This window comes from Leptosomus discolor, chromosome 2 (genome assembly GCF_034619465.1).
Source record: "Leptosomus discolor isolate bLepDis1 chromosome 2, bLepDis1.hap2, whole genome shotgun sequence".
Classification (NCBI taxonomy): domain Eukaryota; kingdom Metazoa; phylum Chordata; class Aves; order Leptosomiformes; family Leptosomidae; genus Leptosomus; species Leptosomus discolor.
In genome coordinates this window covers 124,450,911-124,477,396 of record NC_141392.1, presented here as the reverse complement: position 1 = coordinate 124,477,396, position 26,486 = coordinate 124,450,911, and the positions used below count along the sequence as shown (strand labels likewise).

The 26,486-nt window shown below is 49.8% G+C and overlaps 1 protein-coding gene across 1 annotated transcript in view; it reads right to left on the bottom strand.

Annotated features, from left to right (window-relative positions):
- Positions 1-8,754, bottom strand: part of XKR6 (XK related 6) — a 191,679-nt gene extending 182,925 nt beyond the window's left edge. The window contains exon 1 of the mRNA XM_086461690.1: positions 8,042-8,754. Within this exon, the coding sequence (XP_086317816.1) occupies positions 8,042-8,754 (713 nt within the window). The remainder of the gene's footprint in view (positions 1-8,041) is intronic.
- Between the last annotated feature and the right edge of the window lie 17,732 nt (positions 8,755-26,486).

Sequence of the window (26,486 nt, the reverse complement as noted above, 5' to 3'; positions counted from 1 at the left end):
TGATGTCCCTGCAAATGTCATGCTGTTCTGCTCCGCAGGGTCAGAAACACAAGCTGGTCCTCCCATGGCCAGGTTGCTGCTAGGTTTAAGGATTTTCTAAAGATCCTTTTCCCTAGGAAACTCTTTCCCCATTTTCTTGGGATCCGATTTGGAGAAGCTTCTCAGTGCCCTGAAGCAGTCAGAGCAGACTAGGGTATCAGTCTGAATCCCAGCATGACAGAAGAAGGTGGGTCAATGAAGTAACAATATTTGGCACATATTCTTTGCTTATACCTTTAATTACAATTCAATTTTTGCTATAGCTATAGCGAAATTACTCTGATTCATAGTTCCTCCTGCCTAAAAGCTTTCAGGTACTAAAACACTGCCTTATACTACCACTGATTTTCATCACAGTGAGGTGCTAAAAATCAAGTCAAGATTCAAGAGAAATAAAGCAAAATGAAAGCACAGGGAGAAGTTCTGTGAGGGATCCTGACTTCTCTGTAGGCTCACCTTCATTCCCCAAGGAAAATTACACGTTTGGCGTCCAATTTCTGTTCCTTGCAGTCTCAAGACAGCGAAAGCAGCTCTCCTCCAAAGAGATGCTTTATCACCATCAGTTCTGCCTCCATCCTTTTCATTAAAAGAAATGCTCCCTGAATAACCTACATTTGTACTGAGAGGAGAACCACTGCAAGGTATAAAGCTAGCTCAATGCAGCTAAAAGCAAAATGGAAGTGTCTGGAAAGGTGAGAAATAGCTTATAATTTTAACATACAAAAAAAGGTGAGCCATCTTTCCTCCTTCCCTTGGCACCCTGCCTCCACTCCACCAGGAAAGGCACTTTCAGGTTGCCACTGGCATTAGAGATAAAGCCGTAGGGCACCTAGAAAAAAAGGCACAACCGTCTTTCCTAGAGTTCAGTATGAAGCCTGAGCAACAGAAAAGGGACGTTCTGGTCAAAGACCATGTAGGTAGCAGCATTTGGGGAAGCAGCCTGCAACCCAACTTCAAAGCAGACATCTTCCCTTGGAGCTTTTGGACTCCCGGAGATGGTCTCTCAAAAATATCTAGCACCAGTTTTCACATTGAAAGCCATGGAAACTTTATGCTGGTTCCAGTATGAAAAAAAAGTCACCAAAGCGTTTCTGCTTTCCCTTACTCCCCACCACATGCCACGGTGGAGAGGTGATGAGCTGCTGTCACCGCAGGAGCACCTTACCCACAGGGCACCTCGTGCCCACGTGGCTCTTCCTCAACAGCACCCCCTCATCCAAGAGGAAACCAAACTCCAGTTTCTCCTCCAGTTCCCACTCACCCACCTACCGAAGCCATGCTGTCGCTGCAGGAACACTGAACTGCACGGGAAGGAGAGTTCCCACCAGGTCAGCGCAGCACGTTATTTCTCCCAGGAAAAGATTTGGAGAAAACTCTGCCCTCCCAAGGCTGGCACAGCAGAACTGCTTCAACATCTGTGGTTTGACCCCCTCTAGTGGGTAGCACTCAACAAGACATGGAGCCTCGCCACCACCCTGCAACCAATGGAGACCCTACTCAAGTGGCAAAGCCTTTTTTCATTATTATTACGACGATGATTATTATTTTCACACGTAACCTACCTGCCTCGCACTTCAGATTCAATGTCTTTAGACCTCTATACCTGCAGCCCAGGACTTACAGAGATCCTGTAGAAAACTCGGAGAAATGGGGGCAGAGTGGGTAAGGTTTTTGGAAGGGAGAACCACCTCGCTGGGAAAAAAAAAAAAGTTATACCCCAGACCTGATTTTGTAGGGAGGACATATTTATCATCTATCCCAGAATGTCTTCCCTCTGCCAACTTGTCAAAAGCTGACAAAACTCCATACTATAAAAGCAAGCTGTTAAAACTTGGCTAAAGGGAAAAACTTAGCTGCCAGACAAGCTAACCAGAAAAAGCTGAAAAAAATATTCGTGTGTGCCAGGGAAGGCAGTAAATTTACAGAAAGGCTCCACAGAGCTGAACATCCCAAACCAGGACAACGAGGCAGTATTAGGTCAGCAGCTTCTCGTTCATCTGTCATTTGACAAGCAGATGTCTCCCACTTGGAGGGACTTGGGCAGATATCTTAAGAGTTGTAGCTGCCTGTACTTCTGAACTATCCCAAATAGCATGTCTCTAACTCACAGTTCATCCCAGAATGAAGTATTTTAGTAGAGCCTAAACCCACTCATCACGCAGTCATTAAATACCACATATTCCATTTAAACCCATTGATTCATCCTTCCACCTCCGGGCATGCCGAAAGACGAACAACTCACAGATTTGGTCTTTCCACTAATAAACGAGACGTCAAGTCTTCGACTAGATTTTAGAATTTTTTCTTTTAATCACACACATACACAAGGTGTTTGTAATGTCAAAACAGTGACAAGGGTTGTTCTGGTTTGTTTGGTTGTTTTTTTACAGAACGTTTTTCTTCTAAACACCTATTCAAATCAGTTTTAAGAACAAAATCCACAAACATTATATTCAAGTCATGAAACTTACCGTTACTGACAGTTTAACAGGCACAGAGCGATTTCCAGCTGATCACCATTCATTTTAGCTCAAACTCCACATACTGTTAATCCAATGGAATCCAATAACGTTTTCTTTAACAGCACGCCGCAGCGCAAAGGATCGTACTTTATACTCTAAGCCTTGCGTGCCAGGACAGCAATCATGACCCACTAACCCACTTATAACAGAGGTTAAGGAAAGGTACACCAGACATACAAGTTACACTCTTGTCATTAACACAACTTGTGCAACTATCCAAGACACAAAAACTTCCAGGTCAAAACTGCTTCTCCTGAATTTACACAGCTGAATGGCTTCAGAGAAAGCAACAGCCCTGGCAAGCTCCGACGACCGACCCGCCTTCAGCCTATTTCCAGCAAAACCACAGCACTGCAACATCCCTCCTCAATGAAAAACCCTTCTGCAGTTTGCAGTGCAGCCGCTCAATAGTGAGGGCAATGTGCCCCAACTAGCAACCTTGACTCCTTGGACTGACTGGCTGAACTGTTCTAGTCCTCAAGATAATCGAAGAGATTTGAGATAAAAGGTGAAAATTGTAGATTTATAAAGGTAAAAACCCCAGGACCTGAGCTTTATCAATGGGAATACCACTTCAGATCATACTACTTCAAGCAAGACTTGAAAATATATATATATATATATAGGTATACACACACACACATACGTTTTTACAACGTACATACATACTTTCTTTCCAGCAGCCACTATAGGCAGGCAGTATTAACACAGCCTTTGGTTCTCAGCAGAGAAAAAAAACACCACAAAAAAAAACGGGAATATCATTCAGCCCCCCCTCAGTACTTGCACTGCCCCCTCAGCACTCCTGTCTGGTCACGATTCGCTCTCTGAATAGGACAAGACAGGACATGAACAGAAGACAAAGCCCCCACTCAGACTGCTCAAAACCTACAAGCTACTTCTCCCACAATCCTGACAAAACAAAGAGACACTCTTGCTAAAATAAGAGCCCGATGTATGTTTATATTTCTGCCATAAAATGTTATTTATTCATCATCTTATTGCCAAGTCTTCCCAACATTTAGGGGAAGAAGTCCCCCCTACAGGAATCGTGTTATCCCCCAAATCAAAACCCACATGACCTAATGCACTCAGGACGAGGATTTCTGTACAACTCCAACCTGTTCCCTCTCTTCTCTACGACTTTGCTTCCAGCTGCTGAGCAACAGCCACAACAGCCTCTACAGAACGTACAAACCCGGTTACGCTACAGGCAGTCACAGCGCGCGTTATCCGTGATCACGCAGGAAACCGGGCTCGGTGCATCACGCACCGAACTTACATCGTCCCAGGTCTTCCTCCTCCGTCCCCGCGCATCAACTTCTCACCAGCACGAAGCGATTTCGCTGCAGGCAAACCCCGCTAAACCAGCGCTTTCCAGGATTAGTCCCATCACCGCATTCCAGATGAATTTTAATGGCGTTCGCAATAGCTAGAGTGGGAATGCAAAAAGACACCCTCGTGGAGCGCACAGATCCCATGAAGTTCATTCTGGCTCTGGTCAGATACCGGGAGTCAGCTTCACGCTGACCACGCTCTCTGCCTCGAAAAGCAGGAGCCGTGCGCGAGCGGGATTAGCGATCAACAGGAGAGAAAGCTCCTTATTTCACCTAACGCGATCCGGTCTGCAGAGCTCCCTTTCAGTCCCTTTCGGCAGTCCCAGCCCTGCTAAACCTCGGAAGCAAACATTTTTCCTCTGTGTTAACAAAGCAGAGAAAAGTATGGGCAACTTGAGCTTTGTTTCTTCATATCATTAAAAAAAAAAAATCACCCCTCCGCAGGCACCCCCCCCTCTCTCTGCCGGCATCGCTTCGGTGTCCCCCTCCCCACCTGTTCACTCGAGCGCGCCGCAGCACGGAGCGGTTTTGCAAACGCCCGGCTTTCACCACGGCTAAAACACAAGCGTTTCTTTTCGCCTGGCTCCAAGAGGGGAAGAAACCAACTTGCCAGAAGAGCATCTGCATCGAGAACTGCTTTGGCCGACGGGATCAGCACTCGGGAGTACCAGGGAAAGCAGGAGAAAGGGTCGCGTCCCAATTCACCATCCTCACACGCATCACCTGCAGACATTCCCCCTCCTGCCGTCCCCCAGCCCAAATCTCGGCCGCCAAAAAAAAATTTAAAAAAAAAAATAAATTAAAAAACAAAAAGGAATTAACCCCCAAGCAGAAGTTGAGAACAAATGTGCTTTGAACACTACACAAATGACATTGAAGATGCAGAAGAAATATGTTATTCGCTGTTGCGCTGCACGACTTCACGGGCTTATTTCCTAGGTGTACGTTTCACGCGCCCTTCCCACACAGATCCCCTCCCCTCCACCCCCTCGGCTCCTTTAAAAAAAAAAAAAAAAAAAAAATAAAAAAAATATCTTTGATGTGTATATTCATTTTATCTCGAGAGAGCGGTGTCCTCAGAAGAGGTGTCAAGGCCCTCCCCTGCCTCCACCCACGCACCCCTCCCCCAGGCTCAACCATGCTGTCTCCATCTTAACTCCAGCCACTTCTCCACCGATTTCATTAGGCAGCAGAGTTAACCCCTTCGGCTACCCCGACGGAAGGGGGGGGGGGGGGGGAAGGACCTCGCCATCAATCATCACTTTCTGCCTTCCCCTTCATCTTTTTTCTTATCCATAGCTGTAAGAGTCGGTCTAGAAAACAGCAAACGAACCAGCACGAGTCCACTGAGTGACAACAGCCCAGCAAAAAAATTCCTAAAATCCACCAGTGAGGTTATTTTTGACCCACTAATTCATCTGGGAAATACCAAGGTAGGGATATTAACCCTTCCAGCAAGCCCCTCCAGGGCTTCCCACTGCTTCACCATGACGTGCCATCTCCTCCCCCCTTAAAAAAATCCGGTGTCTTCTCCCTAAGCATTATTCTAAAAGCTACAAACCCCAACCAACCTCATCTGCAGCCTCTTTCCCTACAGTCTAACCCATCTGTGGGGTGGAGGGGGGCATCCACCACCCTGGGACACAACCCGGAGACTTCCCTCCACCCTCCATCACCCCCACCTCACACCCCTTCCATCTTACTAACCCACATCCCATCTCAGAGGATGCTGGGCCACGCCGGGTCTTTGCAGCTGTCCTTACAACACCCCTTTCCGTAAGAACCGACATCTCTGTGGCAGTGTTTGCATCTACAGGCTTTCATCCCGGAGAATCCCTCCCTGCCTCCTCCCACATCTCTTTTTTGGAAGGATAACGCAATTTCCAGCTCACTCTGGAGGATGCTGAGCCTGGGGTCATTCCCAGCCCCTTCCTCTGGCCAGCATCTCCTCTACCCCAGGACCTCTTCACGCTAGAGGGGAACAAGTCCCCGTCCCTGACCTTCAGTCTCACGCTGGCAACCCCAACGCCGTCCCCGCTCCCCCGCCGCCTGCCCGAGGAAAACGTTTCTTCTCTCTCCAAAGCCACGGCCGAGGCATCACGCTGCGTTTTTCCACTCCCACAAGCGGCTCCTTTGGTGCGGGTGCAGGGGGGGGGTGGGGTGGGGGGGGTGGTCAGCAAGCCAGGGGGCTCCCTCTCCGCCGGGTGGGGAGAGGCTCTCGGGGATGGATGCAATCCTCATCCCTCCATCATCTACGGGGGGTTCGATCCACACCAGAAGGACACTAACCCTCTGGAAACAGCCCATCCCAGTGCTCAGCAGCCGGGGGTCCACCCTCTGCCCCCCCGCCCCCGCAGACTCTGCCCAGAGCTGACCCCCACTTTCTGTGGGGCCCTTCCCTTGCCACCCGCCCCCCCCGCCCCTGCCCCTGGCTCCAGAAGGGGAGCGGTGGGGCAAGCCCTCCCCAGGGCCACAAGACCTCCCTCTGCAACGCTGTCGGTGCGAGGGTCACCCCCAGCCCCAGGCCTGCCACCACGCTGTCACCCGTGGGGTGTCCCCCCCACCAGCTCCTGTCAGGAAGAGCAGCTCCATCTCACCCCCCCCTTCCCATCCTGCCCCATGTCTGTGGGGTGGCAAGAGCAAACCTCATCCCTCGAGGCACCATCTACAGCCCCACGGAGCTAGAACCCCTTCCACACCCCATGCTTGTGGGGGGCACCAACCCGTGTCCCCTCCAGACTGTGAGGTGACAGCAGCCCCCATTCACCTCTCCCCAGACCCACATACTCATTTGGGGGGCACCTCTTCTCCCTTCGGTGCTCTCCTCAGTGAAGCAGGGGTTACCCCAAATGTCTACATGGGGTGCACGGATCCACATCCTGCTTGGACCAACAAACCCCGTTCCTGACACCTCAGCCCCACAGACACATTTTGGGGGAACTTCTCTTCCCCTTGGACGCCCTCTCAGCATGAGGGGGGCCCTCACACCACCTCCACCCAGCGGAGCACTGACCCATGCTCGCCTCGAACCGTGAGGTGACAACGACCCCCATGTCCCCCACCTCAGACCCCCACACTCGTTTTGTGGGAATCTCTCCTCTCTTTGGGTCTCTCCTCACCCAAAGTGGGAGTAACCCCCAAATCTCCCCTCCTTCTCCATGTGGGGGACACCGCACTGACCACAACCACCTCAGACCACGAGGTGACACTGACCCACATCCATCTCAGACCACAAGCTGACAGTGACTCCCATCCGCCCCACCTCAGCCAAAGGACAGCAACCCACCTCCACCTCCAACCAGGAGATGACACCGACCCATGTTCACCTCAGACCATGAGGTGATGCTGACCCATATCCGCCTCAAACCATGAGTTGACAGCGATGCCCATCCACCCCACCTCAGGCAGGGGACAGTGACCCACCTCGAACCATGAGGCGCACTGACCCACCTCCACCTCAAACCATGAGATGCCACTGACCCACGTCCACCCCAGACCACGAGGTGAGAGCAATTGCCCATCTGCCCCACCACAGCTAGGGGACAATGACCCACCTCAGACCATGAGGTGACACTGACCCACGTCCACCTCAGACCATGAGGTGACACTGTCCCCACCTCAGCCAGGGCACAGCGACCCCCATCCACCTCAGACCACGAGGTGACAGCAATGCCCATCCACCCCATCTCAGCCAGGGGGCAGTGACCCACCTCAAACCATGAGGTGACACTGACCCACGTCCACCTTGGACCACGAGGTGACACTGACCACGTCCACCTCAGACGACGAGCTGACAGTGACCCACGTCCACCTTGGACCACAAGCCGACAGCCATCCCCATCCGCCCCACCTCAGCCAGGCGACAGCGACCCACCTCAAACCCTTGAGGTGACACTGACCCACGTCCCCCTCAGACCACGAGCCGACAACGACCCCCAAGCCGCCCCACCTCAACCGGGCGACAACCGCCCCACCTCAAACCACAAAGCAGCGCCGCCCGTCCGCCCCACCTCAACCAGGGGACGGCGACCCGCGCCCACACCGCGCCGCCCCACCGCCATGTCGGGCGACCAGCCGACGGCCACCCCCGCTCCCCCACACCCTCTCCGCGGGGTCGGGGGACACCCCGGCCGCCCCTCTTACCTCCAGACCTGCCCCATCTGCAGCAGGTGGATGACGGACTGCCAGACCCAGACGGAGATCCTGCAGAGGCGCTGCGCCCCGGGGGTGGCGGGTCCCCCCCGGCGGCCGACGGCCCCCATCATGGGCGGCCCGCGGCTGCTGAGGCCCTGCACGGCGCCCAGCCCGCCGCCCGTGTAGTCCTGCACGAACCAGCGGAAGCTGAGGATCTGCACCAGCACCGAGGGCAGCAGCACGAAGGCCAGCGTCAGGCCGCACCAGACGTAGTCCCGCCGGCCGTAGTGGTGCAGCGCCAGCCACAGGTCCGTGCCCACGTCCCCCAGCAGCACCAGCAGCGCCAGCACGATCCACAGGCAGTCCAACCACGGCCGCTCGGCCACCTCGCCGGCCTCCGGCGCCCGCGGCGGCCCCTCGGCGGCGGGACGCGGGGCCAGCGGCTCGGCGGCGGCGGCGGCGGCCGCCCGCCCGAAGAGGCTCCGCAGGCAGGCGCTCCGGCAGCCCCAATAGCACGACGACGTGTTGCAGCAGTGGCAGATGTGCAAGGAGCTGCTGCCGCCCGGCTCCTCCGCGCCCTCGGCCGCCGCTGCCCCGACGCCGCCGGCGCCGCAGACGCCCGCCGCCGCCGCCGCCGCCGCCGCCTCGTCCAGGTTGTGCAGCTGGGCGAAGCCCACGCCGCCGCCGCCGCCGCCGCCGCCGCCATCCGACTTGGCCGCCATCTTGCTGCTGCCGCCGCCGCCGCGTCTCCGGCCCCTTCGCCGGGCGCGCTCGCTCGCTCTGCCCCCCCCCCCCGTCCCCGCTCCCGGCACCCCCCCACCCGCCGCCCGCCCGCCTGCCCGCCCGCCGCTTCCGGGGGCGGCGCTTCCGCGCCCGCGCAGGACGGGACGGGCCGCCTAGCGACCGAGCGGGGCAGCGCCGCGGCGGCCGCCGCCGGACGGGCCGGCACGGGCCGGGCTGAGCTGAGCCGAGCCGAGCCGAGCCGTGCCGGGACGGGCCGCCGCAAGGGAGCGGCCCCCGACCGTGCTGCCCCGGCCCCCGCGCTCGGTGCTGCTCTCTGCCGGCACCCCGGCACCCGCTGCTGCCCTCCGCCCCGCTCCCATTGCACCAGTTCCCATCGCACTGGCGCCCACCGCTACCCTCTGCCCCGTCACCATTCCACCAGTTCCCATGGCATCAGCACCCACTGCTGCCCTCCTCCCCCCTCTCGTTGCACCAGTTCCCTTTGCACCAGCACCCACTGCTGCCCTCTGCCCCGCTCCCGTTGCACCAGTTCCCGTCGCACCAGTTCCCATCGCACTGGCGCCCACCGCTGCCCTCTGCCCCGTCCCCATTCCACCAGTTCCCATTGCATCAGCACGCACTGCTGCCCCCCGCCCCGCTCCCGTTGCACCAGATCCCATCGCACTGGCGCCCACTGCTGCCCTCTGCCCCGTCCCCATTGCACCAGCTCCCATCGCACTGGCGGGCACTCCTGCCCTCCTCCCCGCTCCCGTTGCACCAGTTCCCATTGCACCAGCATCCACTGCTGCCCTCCGCCCCGCTCCCGTTGCACCAGTTCCCGTTGCACCAGTTCCCACTGCACCAGTTCCCATCGCACCCGCGCCCACTGCTGCCCTCTGCCCCTTCCCCATTGCACCAGTCCCCACTGCAGCAGCCCCCACTGCTGTCCTCTGCCCCGTCTCTATTCCACCAGTTCCCATTGCACCAGCACCCACTGCTGCCCGCCGCCCCGCTCCCGTTGCACCAGTTCCCATTGCACCAGTTCCCATCGCACTGGCGCCCACTGCTGCCCTCCACCCCCGCTCCCGTTGCACCAGTTCCCATTGCATGGGCACTCACTGCTGCCCTCTGCCCCGTCCCCATTGCACCAGTCCCCACTGCAGCAGCACCCGCTGCTCTTCCCCCCTGTTCCCCCTGCATTAGCACCCACAGGATCCATTGTCTTTCTTGAGCACCTTGCACTGGCACCAGCATCCCCCAGACCGTCCTCAGGTGGGACACCTCCTGCTGACCCCATCCAACCCCCAAATCAGCTCCCCAGCCCAATATCCTGGTCCTCAAATCCCTGTCCTGCAGTGCAACCTCCCTGTCTCCGTGACCTGCTCACCCTCAGGTCCCAGGACCACCACTCTGCCACCCAGTTTGTCCTCAGCCCGCTCTTAACCAGACTGCCCTCCCCCCCCCCGCTTCCCACCTCCAGCAGCTCCCTGGTACCTGCCAGGTCCGAGCCCTCCTCTGGGTTTCTCTTTGCCTTTTCCCTTCCGATGGCTGTGCTGGGGAAGGGGGGCTCCTGTCCCACCCCCATCCCATAGGTCCCTCATCGCATAGCAGCAGTCTCCAAGCACACCCCAGCACCCCGACCTCACATGGCCTCAGCGACGTCCCAAATCCCCCACTGCAGTGTCTTCCTCTAACACGAGGATCCCCCATCCTCTGCGCTCGCCCCTTCCTTACCGACTCTGGGGGGACACAGCTCCACCGGGGTCAGGCAAACCAGCCGGCTCCTCTCCATGGGCCCAGCTCCTGGCTGGAGGAGACAAACCTCTGGCAAGCTGAGGAAGCCACTCTCAGCTCCAGTTTTGGGAGACCTGCCTGGGGCCAAGCCGCACCCCAGGCAGGTGTTTCACTGAAGGACCCCCTGGCAGACTGGGGAAGCCAAAGTCAAGGTCCTTCCCCTTTCTCCCTTTCTACCCATTCGCATTTGTTCGTTTATCGTATCCATCTTCTCTGTGCTGTCTTGTGCTGTCCTCTGTAGGTTACAATCTCCCCTCTTTTCTGTGTTTTTTTTTTCCCATTCGATAAGGCTGTTCCTCCTAGATGCTCCTTCTCCAGCTCTTTTACTCTCCCGTGGGCTCTTGCTTCTGCCTCTTTCTGTGAGAGTTTGAATTCTGCCCTTTCTCTTTTCTTTTCTTATTTTTTTTTTTTTTTAAATTGTGGCAAAATATCAGGGCTGAGAGATTCAGGGCTCCAGAATTGGCTGCCAAACTTGCTGCTTTGTAGAGTCTAAATTTCAACAGGCAAAAAAACCCACAAAACCCCAAGCAGGTGGAAAGGTGCATGAGTGCAGCTAAAATGCTTTTTCCAGGGAAGGAAAATTAATTTAATCTTGAGAAGAGTGGGAGGACTTGCATATATTAAATAAGCTGTCTGGGAAGCGTGTATTTGGCCTTTACGAGGGATGTTGAAAGAGTTCAAAAGTTTTGCGAAGTCTGAAAGACTCTGCTGGTTTTGAAATGGTTGGATCCTCCTATAGCAGAGAAACAGAAGAAAGGGAACGGAAAGCCAAGCTTTGTGCATTGTCCAGATGAATGCACTCGGATGCACGCCCCACGTGTGGCCAAATCAAAGTCATTTGTAGTGCGTGAAACTCTGGCACAAAGTTCTTCAAAAGGAGAAAACTGGTGTTGTAGATATAATGGGATCAGAGAGGACACGATCCTGCAGGTCCCCACGAGGCTGAATTCAAATGTTGGGGACGGTCCCTCATTTTCTGCTGACTTAAGCTGTGGCAAGAAATATGATTACGGAAATAAATGAGACGAACACCAGCCCTCAGCTTGACCGAAATGAATTCATATGCGTGAGGCACCTATAATGATATATATGTAACATAAAATCCCTCTCCTGTTCAACGGTATAAAATCTAAGCAGTAAATACGTATGTTAATTCTCACAGTGCTAAAAAGTAAGGACACTGGGACCCATATTCTTGGGTGAAAGACACCCGTATTAAGCTTAAACTTTTGCTTTGCAGTACGATGAAATATAAATAGAAGCATTCCTCATTTCTTCCAACTTTTCTATGCAGCAAATTTGCTACATATGATTTGGAAGCAAAAAAAAAAAAGAAACAAAACCACAAACCAAACACAAACCAGCACAGAAGTAATAAAACTATTTGGTCTTATTATTTAAATAGAAGTGTAGGTGCACATTGCATTTCATGAACCAATAAGGGGGCAGAAGAGTCATCTGTTTTGATACAAAAACAACCCGAACTTGTGCGATGAGACATATGGGTGGGAGAAGGCAGCAGTTAAAGAGTTCAGCGTTGGCACGCTAAATGAGAAAAGCAGTTGCTTGGGCAATATAAGACACCATACAATATATTGCTGAGACTGCCTCTGAATTTTTCGGTGCAGTTGTGGCCACCTGTGTCCAAGAAGGGTGAATTCAGGCTGGAATGTGTGCAGGGAAGAGGTAGGCGTGGATCAGAGGTCAGGACAGTCTGTCTTTCTGCTGTGGACTGAAAGAGTTTGGCTTGTTCAGTTTAGCAAAATGAGACCGGAGAGGGAATATGTTTTCTGCCTTATAAATACATCCTGGAAAGTAAATGCAAGGGAAGGCAAAGGCGTTGTGACACTGAAGGGCGACAGCAGAAGAGTAAATGAGTAGGAACTGGCCATGAATATATTTAGTCTGGAAATCGGAAGATCCTTCCAGTAGGAGTAGCAGAGACTGGGGAAAGAAAAAAAAAAAAAAAAAGAAAAAAAGAAAGTAGTTTTAACACATAGACTCATGATTTTAGAAAGGAAATTGCATACCAATGTGAAACGATGAACAGTTGGGATGAAAGCCCTTGAAAGGTTTTCCAGCCCCAATCGGTCTCTCCTTGGAAAGATCTTGTCCATTCTGATGCATGGTACACTACGTTCCTTCCTGCATCAGGCGATGAGTCACGGATACATGACTCCGTGGGTGGCCAGAAGCGATATCTCCACCACATACATCTTAATTCCTGATTATTCCATGATGTTCTCCAGCTCCTGCTCCCTCGCTTAGCGCACAGCAGAGATGCAGCCATGCTCAAAGCACCCCAAAACCCCTCGTTTCCCTGGTACCCGCAGCCACTGCCGCGTGGTCCCTTCAGCCAAGGGCATGGGAGAGATGCTTTGCCCCTTCAATCGACAGGAGCTGCAGTCCTGCTTTGCTGTAGCACTGGTCCTTACAGAGAGCTGGAAGAGTCACTAGTCACAGCCCGTTTCTTTTATTAGCCAACGCTATGTATTTTTAAGGGTTTTTTGGAAGTGGTGGGTGTCAATCACACCCGCGTTGAGCTCTCTCTTAACTCATATGTTTGCGAGGAGAAAGCTTTTCTCTGTGCTAAGCGGCGACCCACGTTTCCATCACGCTGGAGGCACTTGTGTCCAGAGGTCTGGGTAAACTCTGGGTGACCCCTAGATCTGCAAGTATTTATAAAACGTGTTTAGCAAGGGTTTTTCCCCCGCAGCACTCAGAGCTGATCTGTCTGTGCCTTGCATTTCATGTTTCTTCTGTTCTTCAGAAGCACCAGCGAGACACCGGGAAGGGGAGGCGTGTTATGCCAGCAGCACCCAGCAAACCAAGGCGTGGGACCATAACCTTCTTGTGCTGGTTGGTGAAAGGCTTTTTTGCATCCTGATCAATACTCTAATTGAGCTGTGTGAGCCATCTTCCAGGCAGTTATTCAGATCAGGGGAACAAGCACTATACAGAGAGAGATATGTAAGCCAGAATCAGAGTTGTGTAAATCTGGAACTACCTCATTTAAATGACTGGGGGATGGACCCAGCTGAGTGTTTGGTGTGTGTGGCGTACTCTGCTACCAGCACAGATAATCACAATTAATGAGGATTTACTTTAAGCAAAGTAGGTCAGAAAACCCAAATCTTATTGTGTCATTAGTTTCCATCAATTACTTCCATGTTGTTTGCTCAGTTCCCAAGTCAAACGAGTGTGGGCTGACAGCCTTGCAAGCTCAACTTGGTATTGTCTCTAAAAATCAAACTGCATTATTTCTGCCTCATGCATCATCACTAACGATAAAGCATCCACTGCTGGAATATAGCAGGTGGCTTTGTTATTCATGCATGAGGCAGAAAAGACTCCAACTTCCTTTGCCACGACGTTAAAGTCTCCGCAGTATGAAAAGTTGGATCTGTTGGTAAACTCAATCGTTATTGCGTGAGCTTGAGTTAGAGGACACGCTTAGGTCAGTCCTTCTGTGGACTAACTTCTGTACTTCCTATCAGACTTTTTGAATGCTACGTGCATATATTGGGGGAGGATTAACATGACGCTTCTTTTGCTGTTACTTGTCTCCCTGTGAGAGCACGTTGTGACATTAAGCTCTCTAGGAAAGGTGCAGAAGGTGCCAGGTGTTATGTATGGAAAAGCCAGCTCACAGTCATCCGAAGAACTGCCTCCAAGAGAGTGTGAGGAATGTTTGGTGAAGCTTTCTGGCTCTAGCACTTCTTTTTTATTTGAGGGCTTAGTTTTTGAGCTTTCACTTGAGCAATGGAATAGACTGCTCAGTGTTATCAGTGACTGTCAATAGTCATGTGTTAGTCCCTACTGACACCTTGAAAGAACTTAACGTGGTGTGAACCTGGACCAGGTGCTTCACTCCTAATCCCAGTTCCTTACAACTGTAATTTCACATGCAACTGAGTAGTTTTGAATGGCTTACACTTTACGAGGAATACATGTAAGTTAAAGAATATATTTAGGCTCCAGTAGTCCAACCAGGAGCAGGTCCTTGCTCAAAGTAAATATCCCTGTGAGCCACCCTGCTTACACTTGTGGAGGTTTTTGCTGGGTGGGGCTGTCGCAGAGGGACACATCTAAAACAAGACACTCTTCCTTAAAAACGGTTCCCTCTTTTTGGCTATATTTTTGGCAAAATGGAGTCACAGATAGAACCTACAGAGGTTGTGAAATTTGATTAAAGCCCCTAAAACATGTTCAGGTCCTTGGGTGTTGAATGATAAAAGCTGCATAAAAAATCTCTACTAAATGTGTAATTATGTGAATCCCAAACTTTTCTCTATTGGACGGTAATGTTACGTTTAAATCACTTTACACCGCCTGACAAATTTAAGAGTTAGTATGGTCTTGGGAAGCGTGCATTAGCAAACTTCATAGTTCCTATTATCTAGATCTTACCTGCAGTGACATGGTTTATTCAGCTCTCCCCAGTCTTCCTTTAATCTCCTGAGAGCCGCAACCATTTTCATTTGTTACTGCGCATCAAAAGGAACCTGTCCCTCTGCTCTCAGAAACACTCCTTTGTGGGACACCTCTAAGATGTAATCAGCTGAACCGGTCACATCGGATGCGTGATCATAGGGTCACCTGGGGCCTGGCCTTTGCAGAAGAGGGTGACTGCAAGAAGCTTTCTGACCTGCCTGCCTTTTCTTTCCAAAGCCCGGCAGTACTCGCAGCTTTCCCGTTAAACCGCGCACAGGCTAATCCCCTCAGCCGTGCTCTTTGAGGTTACACGGCAGGAAGAAGCAACGTGACTTCATCAGCCAAAAAAAAAAGGTGGTGAGCGGTGCGGGGAACTGTATGTTTCTCCCCTTGGAAAAGCATTAACAGCTGAGAACTCAGTTTGATGGACTTGCTTGGTGCTTTTCCAAGCTGGGATTTAGGAAAAGCAACTACACAGCATTTCCTGCTTCCCCCCATGGGGCTTCGATGATTTAATTTGCTATGAAGGGCAGGGACGTATCTCGTAGAGTAGCTGGCTGCTATTGTCAGTGTGCCACCCTGCTCTTTGGAGCTCAGTGAGAAATAAAGTTACCAGGTGATGCTTCCCCTTCTGAACTGGGTGCACGCAAAGCTTGGCCGCTCTCCCCATAGGAACTGTATGTAGTGTACAGCTTTTCTGCTCTCCTAGGTCACTAGGAAAGCCAATGGTATAGGTCACTGGTATAGCCATGAACCACCGGAGCAAGCAGAGCTGGATTTCACACCTTAACTAAGGTAAAGTATATTCCCTGTAACATCACCCCCCCTTTCCAGCCGCACTCCCTGATGCTCTTTAATACCTGATAATGCTGTGAACCTCATCCAAAACCATGCAGGCAACGGAATAAAGTATTTCCCTCTAATTAATACTGTCACTACAGAGTTGCTAATTAAATGCATGACCTTTTCTATCAAACCAAATAAAGACAGAACGTTGCACTAATCCCAACCTGCCTGGGCTTCCCCTTGGAAAACAACAAGGAAAAGGCTGCTGGTGGTAGCCGCTCTGGTGACTGTAGCTTCTTCCATCTCCCTTTAGCAGAAACATCAGCCCAAACATGGTCTGTTCCTAATGTGGACTATTACCTTGGTGTCCCTACTTCCTCTCCTTGCGGTCCTTCCTCTAGTCAAGGTGCTGCAGAGAAATCATCTTCCCCTGGTTCCCCACCGACCTTGTGAGATCCCCCATGGACCATTTTCCTAAAGCTCAGTCAACACTAGATCTCCTCGTTTTTCTCTACTTTTTCATCCTGAAGACAGAATTTCCGTTCCCATTTTATTCCTGTGATTATGCTGGTTACACCTTTGCAGCCCTGCTCACTGTGAACCATGTGAAGTTCCTCACTTATGTGTCCTTCCGTGCTCAGGAAATCTTTTGCCCCCTGCCTTGGCTCTGCTACAACCACCATTTCTACCACTTTGGTCCTGAATAAAATGCCTTAATCTGGCAGAGCCTCTCTTCTAAGTCAGTGGGAGCTGGATTCAGTTCCAAACTGAGACATCTGAGTGTCTGCATCCGTGCCTGAGTTAGGTACCCGAGCTCCCATCATAGTCAAGAAGGAGCTCACCAATGGCTCGGTTCAGTTGCCCACATGCAGGTACCTAGTGCCATTTGAAAGGCCCCAGGGACTCTCACCTGGCCTCCAGCTGATGCTTCAAGAGGGCTTGGGTCTCCTGTACCTCCTGCATCATACCTGTCAGTCTTCAGCATGATGTCCCAGCCTCCTTGGGCCGTCTCAGGTGGCGGTAGACATTCAGAAACTTCACCTAGCCCAGAGTATTCTGCCACTAGTTTTGGTAGGAGCAGGGTTAGGCCCTCAGTGCACATCCACATGTGCCTATCACTGATGTTGGTTCTAGGCACGGACGAGGTCTGTTCTCCTTAAGAGCTGTCAGCTTCTTCTCAACAGCAGCAGAAGTAATGAGCTTGCTTCTCCAGGGACCTTCCAACTCCACGTCCCTGTCCTCTCCTGACCGATCCTCTCTTGGCAGGAGCAGGCTCTAGTTTCAGGCAGCAACATGGACTCTGTACCTGTTTTGAAGAGAACTGTTCATCTGGCTTTGCCACTTGGCATTAAGTGATGTAAGAAGAGGCATAAGTGCTGTTTATTTTATAACTGAGCAGAGAGTTCTTTTGTAGGATAGCACAAACACTTTATTTCTTACTTCCTTTTATTCTCTCACCATGTTAAAAGCATCACCATTTCCCTTTCTCTATTTTTAAATGCTTTTAATTAATTTGGCTTTGCACAGGTCATTTAATATCTCAGGGGACAGCTGAGATTTGCCCAGCTTGAAATGGACTCTTAAGGTCTCTCATCCATTTGGTAAAAATGATCATGTGGCTATTTCAGACAGCGTCTAAAAATTAAGTATTGCTATTCTGAAGTCTTGGTTCAGGCACATACTGTGCTTTCTGATACGTGCACATCACCATCAGATCCAGCTTTGGCAAGTGCTCTTATCATTTCTCCCATCTGCCAGCGCACACAATATTTCTGAATCTGTTAATTAAGGAACTGAAGTTTTGCCCTAAGAAACCAGAGTAACTGGTTCAGTTTCTTTACAGCAAAAACTAATGCTCGCCTTGTCCATAATTACCTAAATTGTTGAGAAAAATGAGTCTGCTTTCATGTTGATTCACTTTTGTGATTTCATTGCCGAGGCTAAGTGTGGCACCCATTTAAATTATCTCTACTCTCATTTTACTCCAGACATGTTATTTGCTAACAAAGATTCAATATGGAAAAATGGGAAGGTGACAACTACCTCCTTCATCAATGCAAATGACAATAATCTCCTCTCCTCCACCATGTAAAAATAAACATTGAATCATCCCAGACAGAAATACCCTCTACATTTAGAAACATCGATATGGAAAGGCAACACCTGCTTTCATTTATGTCGTTGTAAAACTCAAGTTTGTCTAGTGACTCCGTGGCAAATACTTCAGGAGATCCACAGCAGTGCGGACTCAGACTACAAATGTCCCCAGTGGTTTTCCCAAGAATACGCACGTTCTTCACTCTTTGGTTATACTTGCACTCGATAATGAAAGATTAGCTTTTGTTCCTGTTCAATTCTTGAAATTATTTATACTAAAAGTCATCCCATACAGCAAGTCTGCTACAAATTCCTGCTTTTGGTAGCTCTCTGATACTATTACTAGCCTCCATACAGCTTCTAAAGCAACATCAAACTTCCCACAAGTGATCACCTCTTGTAATAAGCTCTGTTGGGTGTGCAGAGTCTTGTGGTGAGGGCGGGCTCAGGGTGATGGCCCTTTTTGTTGGACGCTCAGCTGCTGGGAAGAGCACGCAGAAACTGTTGCCAGCACACTTCTAGATGTGCAGTTCTGCACAGTAAGTAGTCGTCGGTACTTGAGTTGTCCCTTTGGAAACACTTACATGGAGGCTTTTCCAATGGCTTTGGGACATCCTCTGTCCTTGATGCCAAAAATGCATCTCCTCCTAGAGCTCTTTTCCTGAAAGAGTGTCTTTATGTGCCAACATGGACCACAGGGCTCAGCTTTGTGGTTTTGAAATGGAAGGACCATGTGAGAGTGCATGGGTGCCTTCTGCAGAACACAGGAGCATTAGCTCTTGGGAATGCAAAAGGGAGGTATTTATCTTACGTTTGATTGAAAAAAAATCCCTTACCTGCCACAGAAAACCCCTTTAAGGTCTTAAAACCTGACCGTGCTCGACTCTGCAGTCTTTACCCGAGATAGCAAATGGGTACGTGTCTTCAGGGAGCAGGAAGAGTGAGCAGAGGTTTGTATGGACAGTGTGGTCACCAACGTGAGGGTGTTCAAGAGGATGAAAGTTTGTGAAGAACTTGGAATTCTGCATGATAAAATGTGGTGTGACTATCAGGTGTATTATAAAGGATACAACTCCACTCATCAAATGCACTTTTCGTTAATCATAGAATCATCACAGAATCATAGAATATTTGGGCTGGAAGGGACCTTAAAGCTCATCTAGTTCCAACCCTCCCTGCCATGGGCAGGGACACCTCCCACCAGACCAGGTTGCTCCCAGCCCCATCCTACCTGGCCTTGAGCACTGCCAGGGAGGGGGCAGCCACGGCTGCTCTGGGCAACCTGTGCCAGTGCCTCACCGCCCTCACAGGGAAGAACTTCCTCCTTACATCTAATCTAAATTTCCCCTCTTTCAGTTTGAAACTGTTACCCCTTGCCCCACCACTACCCTCCCTGATCAAAAGTCCCTCCCCACCTCTCCTGCAGCCCCCTTTCAGCACTGGAAGCCGCTCTAAGATCTCCCTGGAGCCTTCTCCTCTCCAGGCTGAACACCCCCAACTCTCTCAGCCTGTCCTCACAGGGGAGCTGCTTCAGCCCTCTCAGCATCTTCGTGGACCTTTTCTGGACCCGCTCGAGCAGGTCCATGTCTTTCTTGTGCTGGGGACCCCGGAGCTGGATGCAGCACTGCAGGTGGGGTCTCCCCAGAGTGGAGCAGAGGGGGGGAATCCCCCTTGACCTGCTGCCCACGCTCCTTTGGATGCAGCCCAGGATGCGATTATCATGTGCATCCATGCTATAACCATGTACGTGCACATCCGCTTGGCTTCAGATGGAGGTAGACCAACTTTTGAAGGGGTTCATGAAAGTCTGTGACTTCCAGAGGATCTACCTCTTTGCCTCCTAAATCCCCGTGAATCCTCTCACAAAGACTGAGCAAACCTCCCCAAAAAAAAGGCAATGCCAGTGTGGATTTAACAGGAGTGTTGCAGGACCCAAAGCCCCCTCCCCCTCCCTGACACTCACTCTGCAACAGAGGAGCATCCCCCACGGCTCACAGCTTCACTCAGCCCCACTCAGGGCTGTTGAAAGCGTCTGCACCAGCGGGTGTCTTTGTGGGACCTGGGTCTGAAAGGTATTTTGGTAGGTGTGAGGGTCCAGCTGCTGTGTAAAACCTCTATGGGCAGCCAAGAGTGCAGAAACTTTATCAAAATCCTCCAAAAAGATGGGAAAACATTGTCAGAAAATCACCCTGGGATGGATTGTGCCACACTATGCCATAACCCAGCAAAGTAGAAGAGAGGGGGATCTCCTAGAAAGTTACTCACTTTTGGAAGGGCCAAAAGCTTTTTGCACAAGCAGCTCAAAAATAACTGCATAAAATAACACCATGCTGCTTCTCAGAGGTTATATCCATCTTAGAATAGGAAATAGTTACATTATCTTGGAAGTTTTTTTAGATTTTGGAGTGTCTGGTTTTGTGGACATGACCATAGCAGGCCAGCTGGGGCCAGAGGAAGATCCTGATGCTGTTGGGTTTGCAATAAAGCTGTCGTGTGCTGGGAGGCTCCTGGGGGCTGCCATGGACAGGCGGCACGGGCAGAACCAGCAGCTCCTGCACTGCTCCCCTTCATACCGGTTTTCAGCCCCGTCATAAAATGTGGGACATATCGTGCCACTATTTCCTAAACAGAGCTAATAAATAAAACCTGCACGTGTCTCCATGAAGCTTGCACAGAAGACAAAAGTAAACTACTCCAAAGGCAACCCTCCTCTCACCCTGCTGAAAATACAAGTTCTCCAGGCTCTGCTTGGCTTCTCTTTTGATTCCTCCTCATGCTTTGAGCCATTCTTCTCTCCACAAGGATGGGTGTTTAGATGCTCTCCTTCTAATCAACCACAATTACAGCCTTTTCCAGTATCTTCTGCTGCCAAATTGGAGGGGGAAAAAAGAGAAAAGGTTTTTTAAAAAAGAGAGGGAGGCTAATGCTTGAAAAGACATATGTGTTTAGTGCTGTTGGCAGATTTGTAAACTTATTAGTGCCTCCACACACCATGTAATTAAGATCTACTGGTAATTAGTCAATAGTTAAAAATAGGGGTTGGTATTGTGCTACTGAAAACGCCTACAAAATAATGTGTTCTCTGCACTCAAGATGCAGTTAGTGTCTCTAAAAAATGTTAATTTAAAAAACACTTATTTGTTTTGAAGCCAGATTTTTTAGCAAAGTGAATTTCAGCGTGAGTACGTGTGTGCATGTGTGTGTTCAACCTATTTATCTTTGTGCATTTATGCGTGTTTGTGTGATGTCCAAAGAGACTGACTGCATATTTTGTCTTGGATAAAAATGTTAAGCTATAAAACTGCAGACTCGACACAGCCATGGAGGGAATGGGAGCTTTTCTCATTTGTAGATTTCCATTGAAATAAACCTGCTCATCAAAGGAAATTGTTCAAAAATCCACAGGAATGGCAGATGTGCAGCACCATAGGGCAGATGTCTGATGTTTGGAGAGCCGTGCATGTATTTTCTAAATATTCCGGGATTACCACAGTCTATAGATATAATCCTTTAGTAACCTGAAATGTCAAAGACAACGCAAAAGCGCTAATGCCTTGTAGCAAACGTTTGGCCAAATTGCCCTGCAAGAGCAGGCGTTCCCCCACACATTTGAAGACGCTTGTCCTCATCCTCGGAAAGAAAACCCAAAAGAGGTGATGTGTATTTTAAATTTCTTAACTCCTGCTTTATAACGTGGTCCAGAGCTGTGTGAGAGTTGCTGGGTGATGTTCTGAAGGGACGTCTCATTTGGCTGTCATAAGCAATCTGCGGTGATTTGTTGTGCAGACAGGCATTTGTCTCAAGTAATCCAAAGGGCTTATTTTGATTGCTTGATAGATCCAAAGAATGTATAGTCAACTCAATGGGGGATTCATTTATTATACTCCCAAACCACTCCTAAATCTTTCCTTATGTCATGTCAATGGATTTGTCAGGCCACCCTCACATAGCAGTGGTGCACTGGTGGGGGAAATTTACCCTTGCCAAGCAGAGTTAGTTGCTGTGCTTATAGATCTCTTTCTGAGGTATCAGTGGTGAGTGAAATTCTGCTGCAGGAAATAAAGTGGACTTTGTTTCATGCCCTTGAGAGAAGCATCTTCTGTTGATCTTAGGAAATAAACAAACCCTACTCCAGTTCCACTGTAACACAGAACAGACCAAGCCTAGAGACTCCTAGCAAGAGCAAACAAAGTTATTTCACGGGTTATTCATGATACACACATGAGTTAACATCTAGAAAGCCCTCCAAGGATGTATGCTACACAAACATGAGGTATTGCTACCTTTGAGTCCACGGTAGGATTTACAGTAATGTTTCTTTGATGCTGAAAGTTAATTTCAATTTCACTCTGTTCAACTCTGAAATTTATAGAATGAAGTTTTTGCTCAAACACCTGAATAACCTTTGAAACTAACTTTCAAACAGCATTTTGAGGTATGAATGTGTCCCTTTGCCAACCTGTTCCAACATCCTCTTCCCTGACATGTTTGGGAAGTCAACAAACACATGGTATGGTAGTAGTTAACCAACACACGTCAAATACTTTGTGAATGTCATGAAGTTAGTTACGTTGAACCCATGAGCAGAGCAATACTCTATGATTGTATTTTAAATGTATATATGTATGTCAGTGATGCTTTCTGGTTTTATTCAAACAAAATTACCAATTGCAAAAAAAATCCAAACTAAATGCAACCAACCATCTTTGAATAAGGAATAGGTTTAAGAATTGTGAAACAGTTGTGTAAGAGGAAAAGACAGAAACTCATTATAACAGTGGATAAATTTTATATCGTCATGTGTTTCATTCTGGTGTGGATTTCTTTTTAGTTTTTAATTGAAGAGCACATAACCAGTGACGATGGCAGACTGTTTTCTCCAGGGTTACCCTTCTGTTGGAAAACACTGGTTTAGGAATAAATAAGCGCTGTGGCAGAGGGACAACACAGGAGGCATGCTCATGCCCAGAGTTGGCTGTACTGTGTAATAGCCTTGCAGAGGAACCAGCGGGAACCTTTCCCTTGGAGCTGGGCCTGTAATCTGCAGCCTTGACTGGGAGAAGAAGTGAAAAGGATATCTCTCCTCTCCTCAGGAATCAGTAGAAACTGGCCAAGGGATGAAGGAGTTCTTGGAGGAGGTAGGAATGATAAGGACACGAAAAACCAGAGATGAGCACTGTGAGGATGTGATCTCCCAAGCCTTGTTTCCTCAACAAACCAGAAAGACATAAAAGAGCCTTTATTCCCTTTGCTCTTCTCTTTTTCACTGCTTCAAGCTCTTTTAGAAATCAGCATCACCAAGTCTCACTGTCCAGCTTGGGCTCACTCGGGACTCAAAGCCTGCACATTCACCTCGGGGCTGCTGCACATTTCTTTCAGTGAAAAGCTTCGTTCGTCAGCTGATCAGTCATCACTGGGGACCACCAGTTGATCACCAGTCATGCCAGTGCTTGGAAACAAGTCACCGTGTGCAGAACTGCCAGAGCATGAGAACCTCTGGGACACCCAGCCACTGAGGTTGGACAGTGACAAACCTGTCCAGTGGGACACCTGACATGTTCTGCACGGGCTGTCTCAGAGCTCTGTGCAGCAGAGACTGCAAAATCACGGAAGACCTGGGAATTGTGAATAGGGACCAACGTTCACTGTCTCTTCCAGAATGAGAACGAAGAAGAAAAGCCTATTGCAGGCAAATAGCAAGAGGCTCAAGGAATCCCCTGAGCTGAAAATGACCAGAAAGTGGGAAATTAGTAGAGGTATGTACCACATGTGCTTGCTCTGTTCTTACTTTTCTTATAGGGACCTGTTAACGGCTAAATCCTTGATTTGAACCAGTCCAGCTGTTGTTATGCTCTCAGGAGGATGCACACCACAAGTCCGTCGGTTTGGCCCACTGGGAGATGCAGTTGAAGCAGCACCCATGCTCCTGTCTCTGCAATATATAATCCATTGGTGTTTGCTTCACAGTGATGTCTTTTCTTCTCGGCTAGAAGTTTTGCTTTGAAAGGCAGTTCGGATGACTCTGATTTACAATGACAGCAACTTCAGTGGCATTTAAAGAGACTGGAAGGAAGAGATAAATAAGCTTGAAGATTGCTTAATAAAGCAATGGAAGAATTTTTCTTCCCTATAAGGTTCCTAAATACTAATCCAGGCACAGGAATTTGTCTCACCCTGTTTTAGCCATCCAAAAGTCGAACATCTTGTTCAAGCTGGTCCTTGAAAGTTTCTCTGCAGGACCTGGAGAGGATGCCAGTACATCCAGAAGGCAATTCTTCTCTCTGTTTAGGCATGCACTTTGGGACAGGATGAACCATGCTCTGGAGATAAGCGTCCTCTTTCTGCTGACTGCGGAGAGAGTGCAGAGCGCTGCACAAGCAGTCTGACCTTTAGAGGGCTGAGGTTAGGCAAGAGTAACCCAGGCTAGGCAGAGGGCACAAAGCCATGTTCAGAGATAGATGGATGCTTTGATTAGGTGACTCTTCGAGTCTTCCTTGTTGGGTTGCCAGAGCCTGAGAGCCATGAGCAGTGTGCGCGGTCTTTGGGCGAATGTCACAAAGTGCTCCTGGTGGCATTTCCCATGGGAAACCCAGCAAGTACCAGAGAAACCTGCCTCCTGCTCTGCTCAGGTGATGGTCAGTGCCATACAGAAGGAAACCCAGAGAGATCAAGCAAAGCTGGAGGCTAGCAAGGACTCCTCAAAGAGAAGTGTGAAGAACTCAGTTATCTGCTGGTTAGGCTGATAAAAAGGGGCACGGGGGATTCTGCAGCACAAATGCTCAGGTTGAATCTCTGAGAGGATAACAAGCTCTGGCATTTTTAGGGCAGAATGAAAAAAAAAAAAAAAGAAGAAGCTGAAACAGCAGCAAACAACAACTCTTGATCTAAATCTTACAGATCATTGTGCTTGCAACGAATCCAATGAGGCAACTGTCCAGGTAAGGACTGCTAAACTGGGCCCGTTGGATAAGACCCACCTTGACCCAAAAAGATCTTAGTTGTCCTTCTAGCTCTAGTGGAGATTGTGCAGCCTTGGCTAGTCACTCCTCAGCTCCTCTAGTATTTCACCTGGAAGAGAGGAAAGAATTCCTGATCCTCTGAGACATAAAGAGAGACTTAATTCATAGACTTGAACACTAAAAGTAGTTCTGTTGATCTTGCAAAAGACAGGTCAGAAAATCCCACCAAGAAATCTCTGCCTTAGAGAAAACGGATTCTTCGTGAGGAATGGCATTTCTTGTGCTTTCAAGTAACCCCCACTTACTGCTTCGCAAGGTGCTGTGAAGATGCTGCACGTCTGTCGTGCGAGCTACTAATTAATTAACATTCCAGAGAGAAGCCGCCGGTTCCACTTGTGCGAGCAAGTTGCTGTCTGCGCGGTGTGCTGCAGCTCACGGCTGCCAGGAGGATTCGGTGCAAGATGGCAGCTGGGCTGGGCCTGCAGGCTGTGAGACAAAAAACTCTCGTTTTCAGGAGCTGTGGTAGTGTCGTGGCACACCAGGGACTAGCACCGTTCCTTGCTCCACGTTTCTCACAGGGAATGCCACACCATCGCATGGCTTACTGAAGTACATAAAAGCAGACCACTGCTTCCACCTCTTTGTCGGCAGCTCTTTTATCAGGTCTTGATTAATCAAAACATTTAAATCCTTCTCACTATTTAAGCATATGCCTGAGACATGTCTGTGTGGCAGAATATTTAAACAGTAGCTTTCAGCGCCACTGGCTTCAAGGAGCACAGACGGGCTTCAGATTAATTTTGGGCGTTACACTTTGCTGAATCAGGACCTCGCCTTTTCCACTGCAAAGGACAACCACCCAGGATCAGAGAAGTGCAGGGCAAGACGGCATTGCATTTGTCGCAGGAAACGCAAGCTAACACTGTCATTACAGGAGCAAATGTGGGTGGAAGGACCTCATAGGTTCCTCCTGAGCCTCCAAGTGTGTCTTGAATTGGTTAATAGCGGTTATGGTGAAGGGCGACTTGGTAGTTGGACCTCACCTGGGAGTCAAAGCCGTATGTACACTCAACTTTAGGAGAGATCCCAGCGCTTCCAGTCCTGGGACACACATCTTTTCCATCCCCATTGTTCATTCGGCCAGGTTGTGCGTTGGCCTCAGGGCATCCACTCTTTGGATTTTTCCTGGTGGATGGGGCTGTATTTGTCTCTGACTTTCCCATCCAAAGCACATGAACCAGAGCTTCAGACTCAACAGGTGAGTGTTGCCACAAATGCCTTCGGGGTATCACTGCTGGGAAATAAGGATGAGGCCTCTCCCACGCAGCCCATTACTGGTGTCTGCTGAGACTGGCCTCTTAAAGAGTGTGAAGTGTAGAGCTCTGCTGCGGCAAGGCTTTAAATAAGCAGAGACCCTGATGTAGGTGCTTCCAGCTTCTTCACAGCAACAGGTACAGATAGATCAGTTGAAATTAAGGAAACACCAGTGAGACAGTCTTGAGGCCTGATGATCTGGTGATCTTCACTTTCGCCGGGACAAGATGGATCTGTCTAATACCGTTTTGATCAATTTATTGTCCAACATTCAGAAAATATTACTGAATAATCTGTGCCTTCCCAAACATTTTCCAGGACCTATCTTTTTTTTCCTCGGAAGAGCT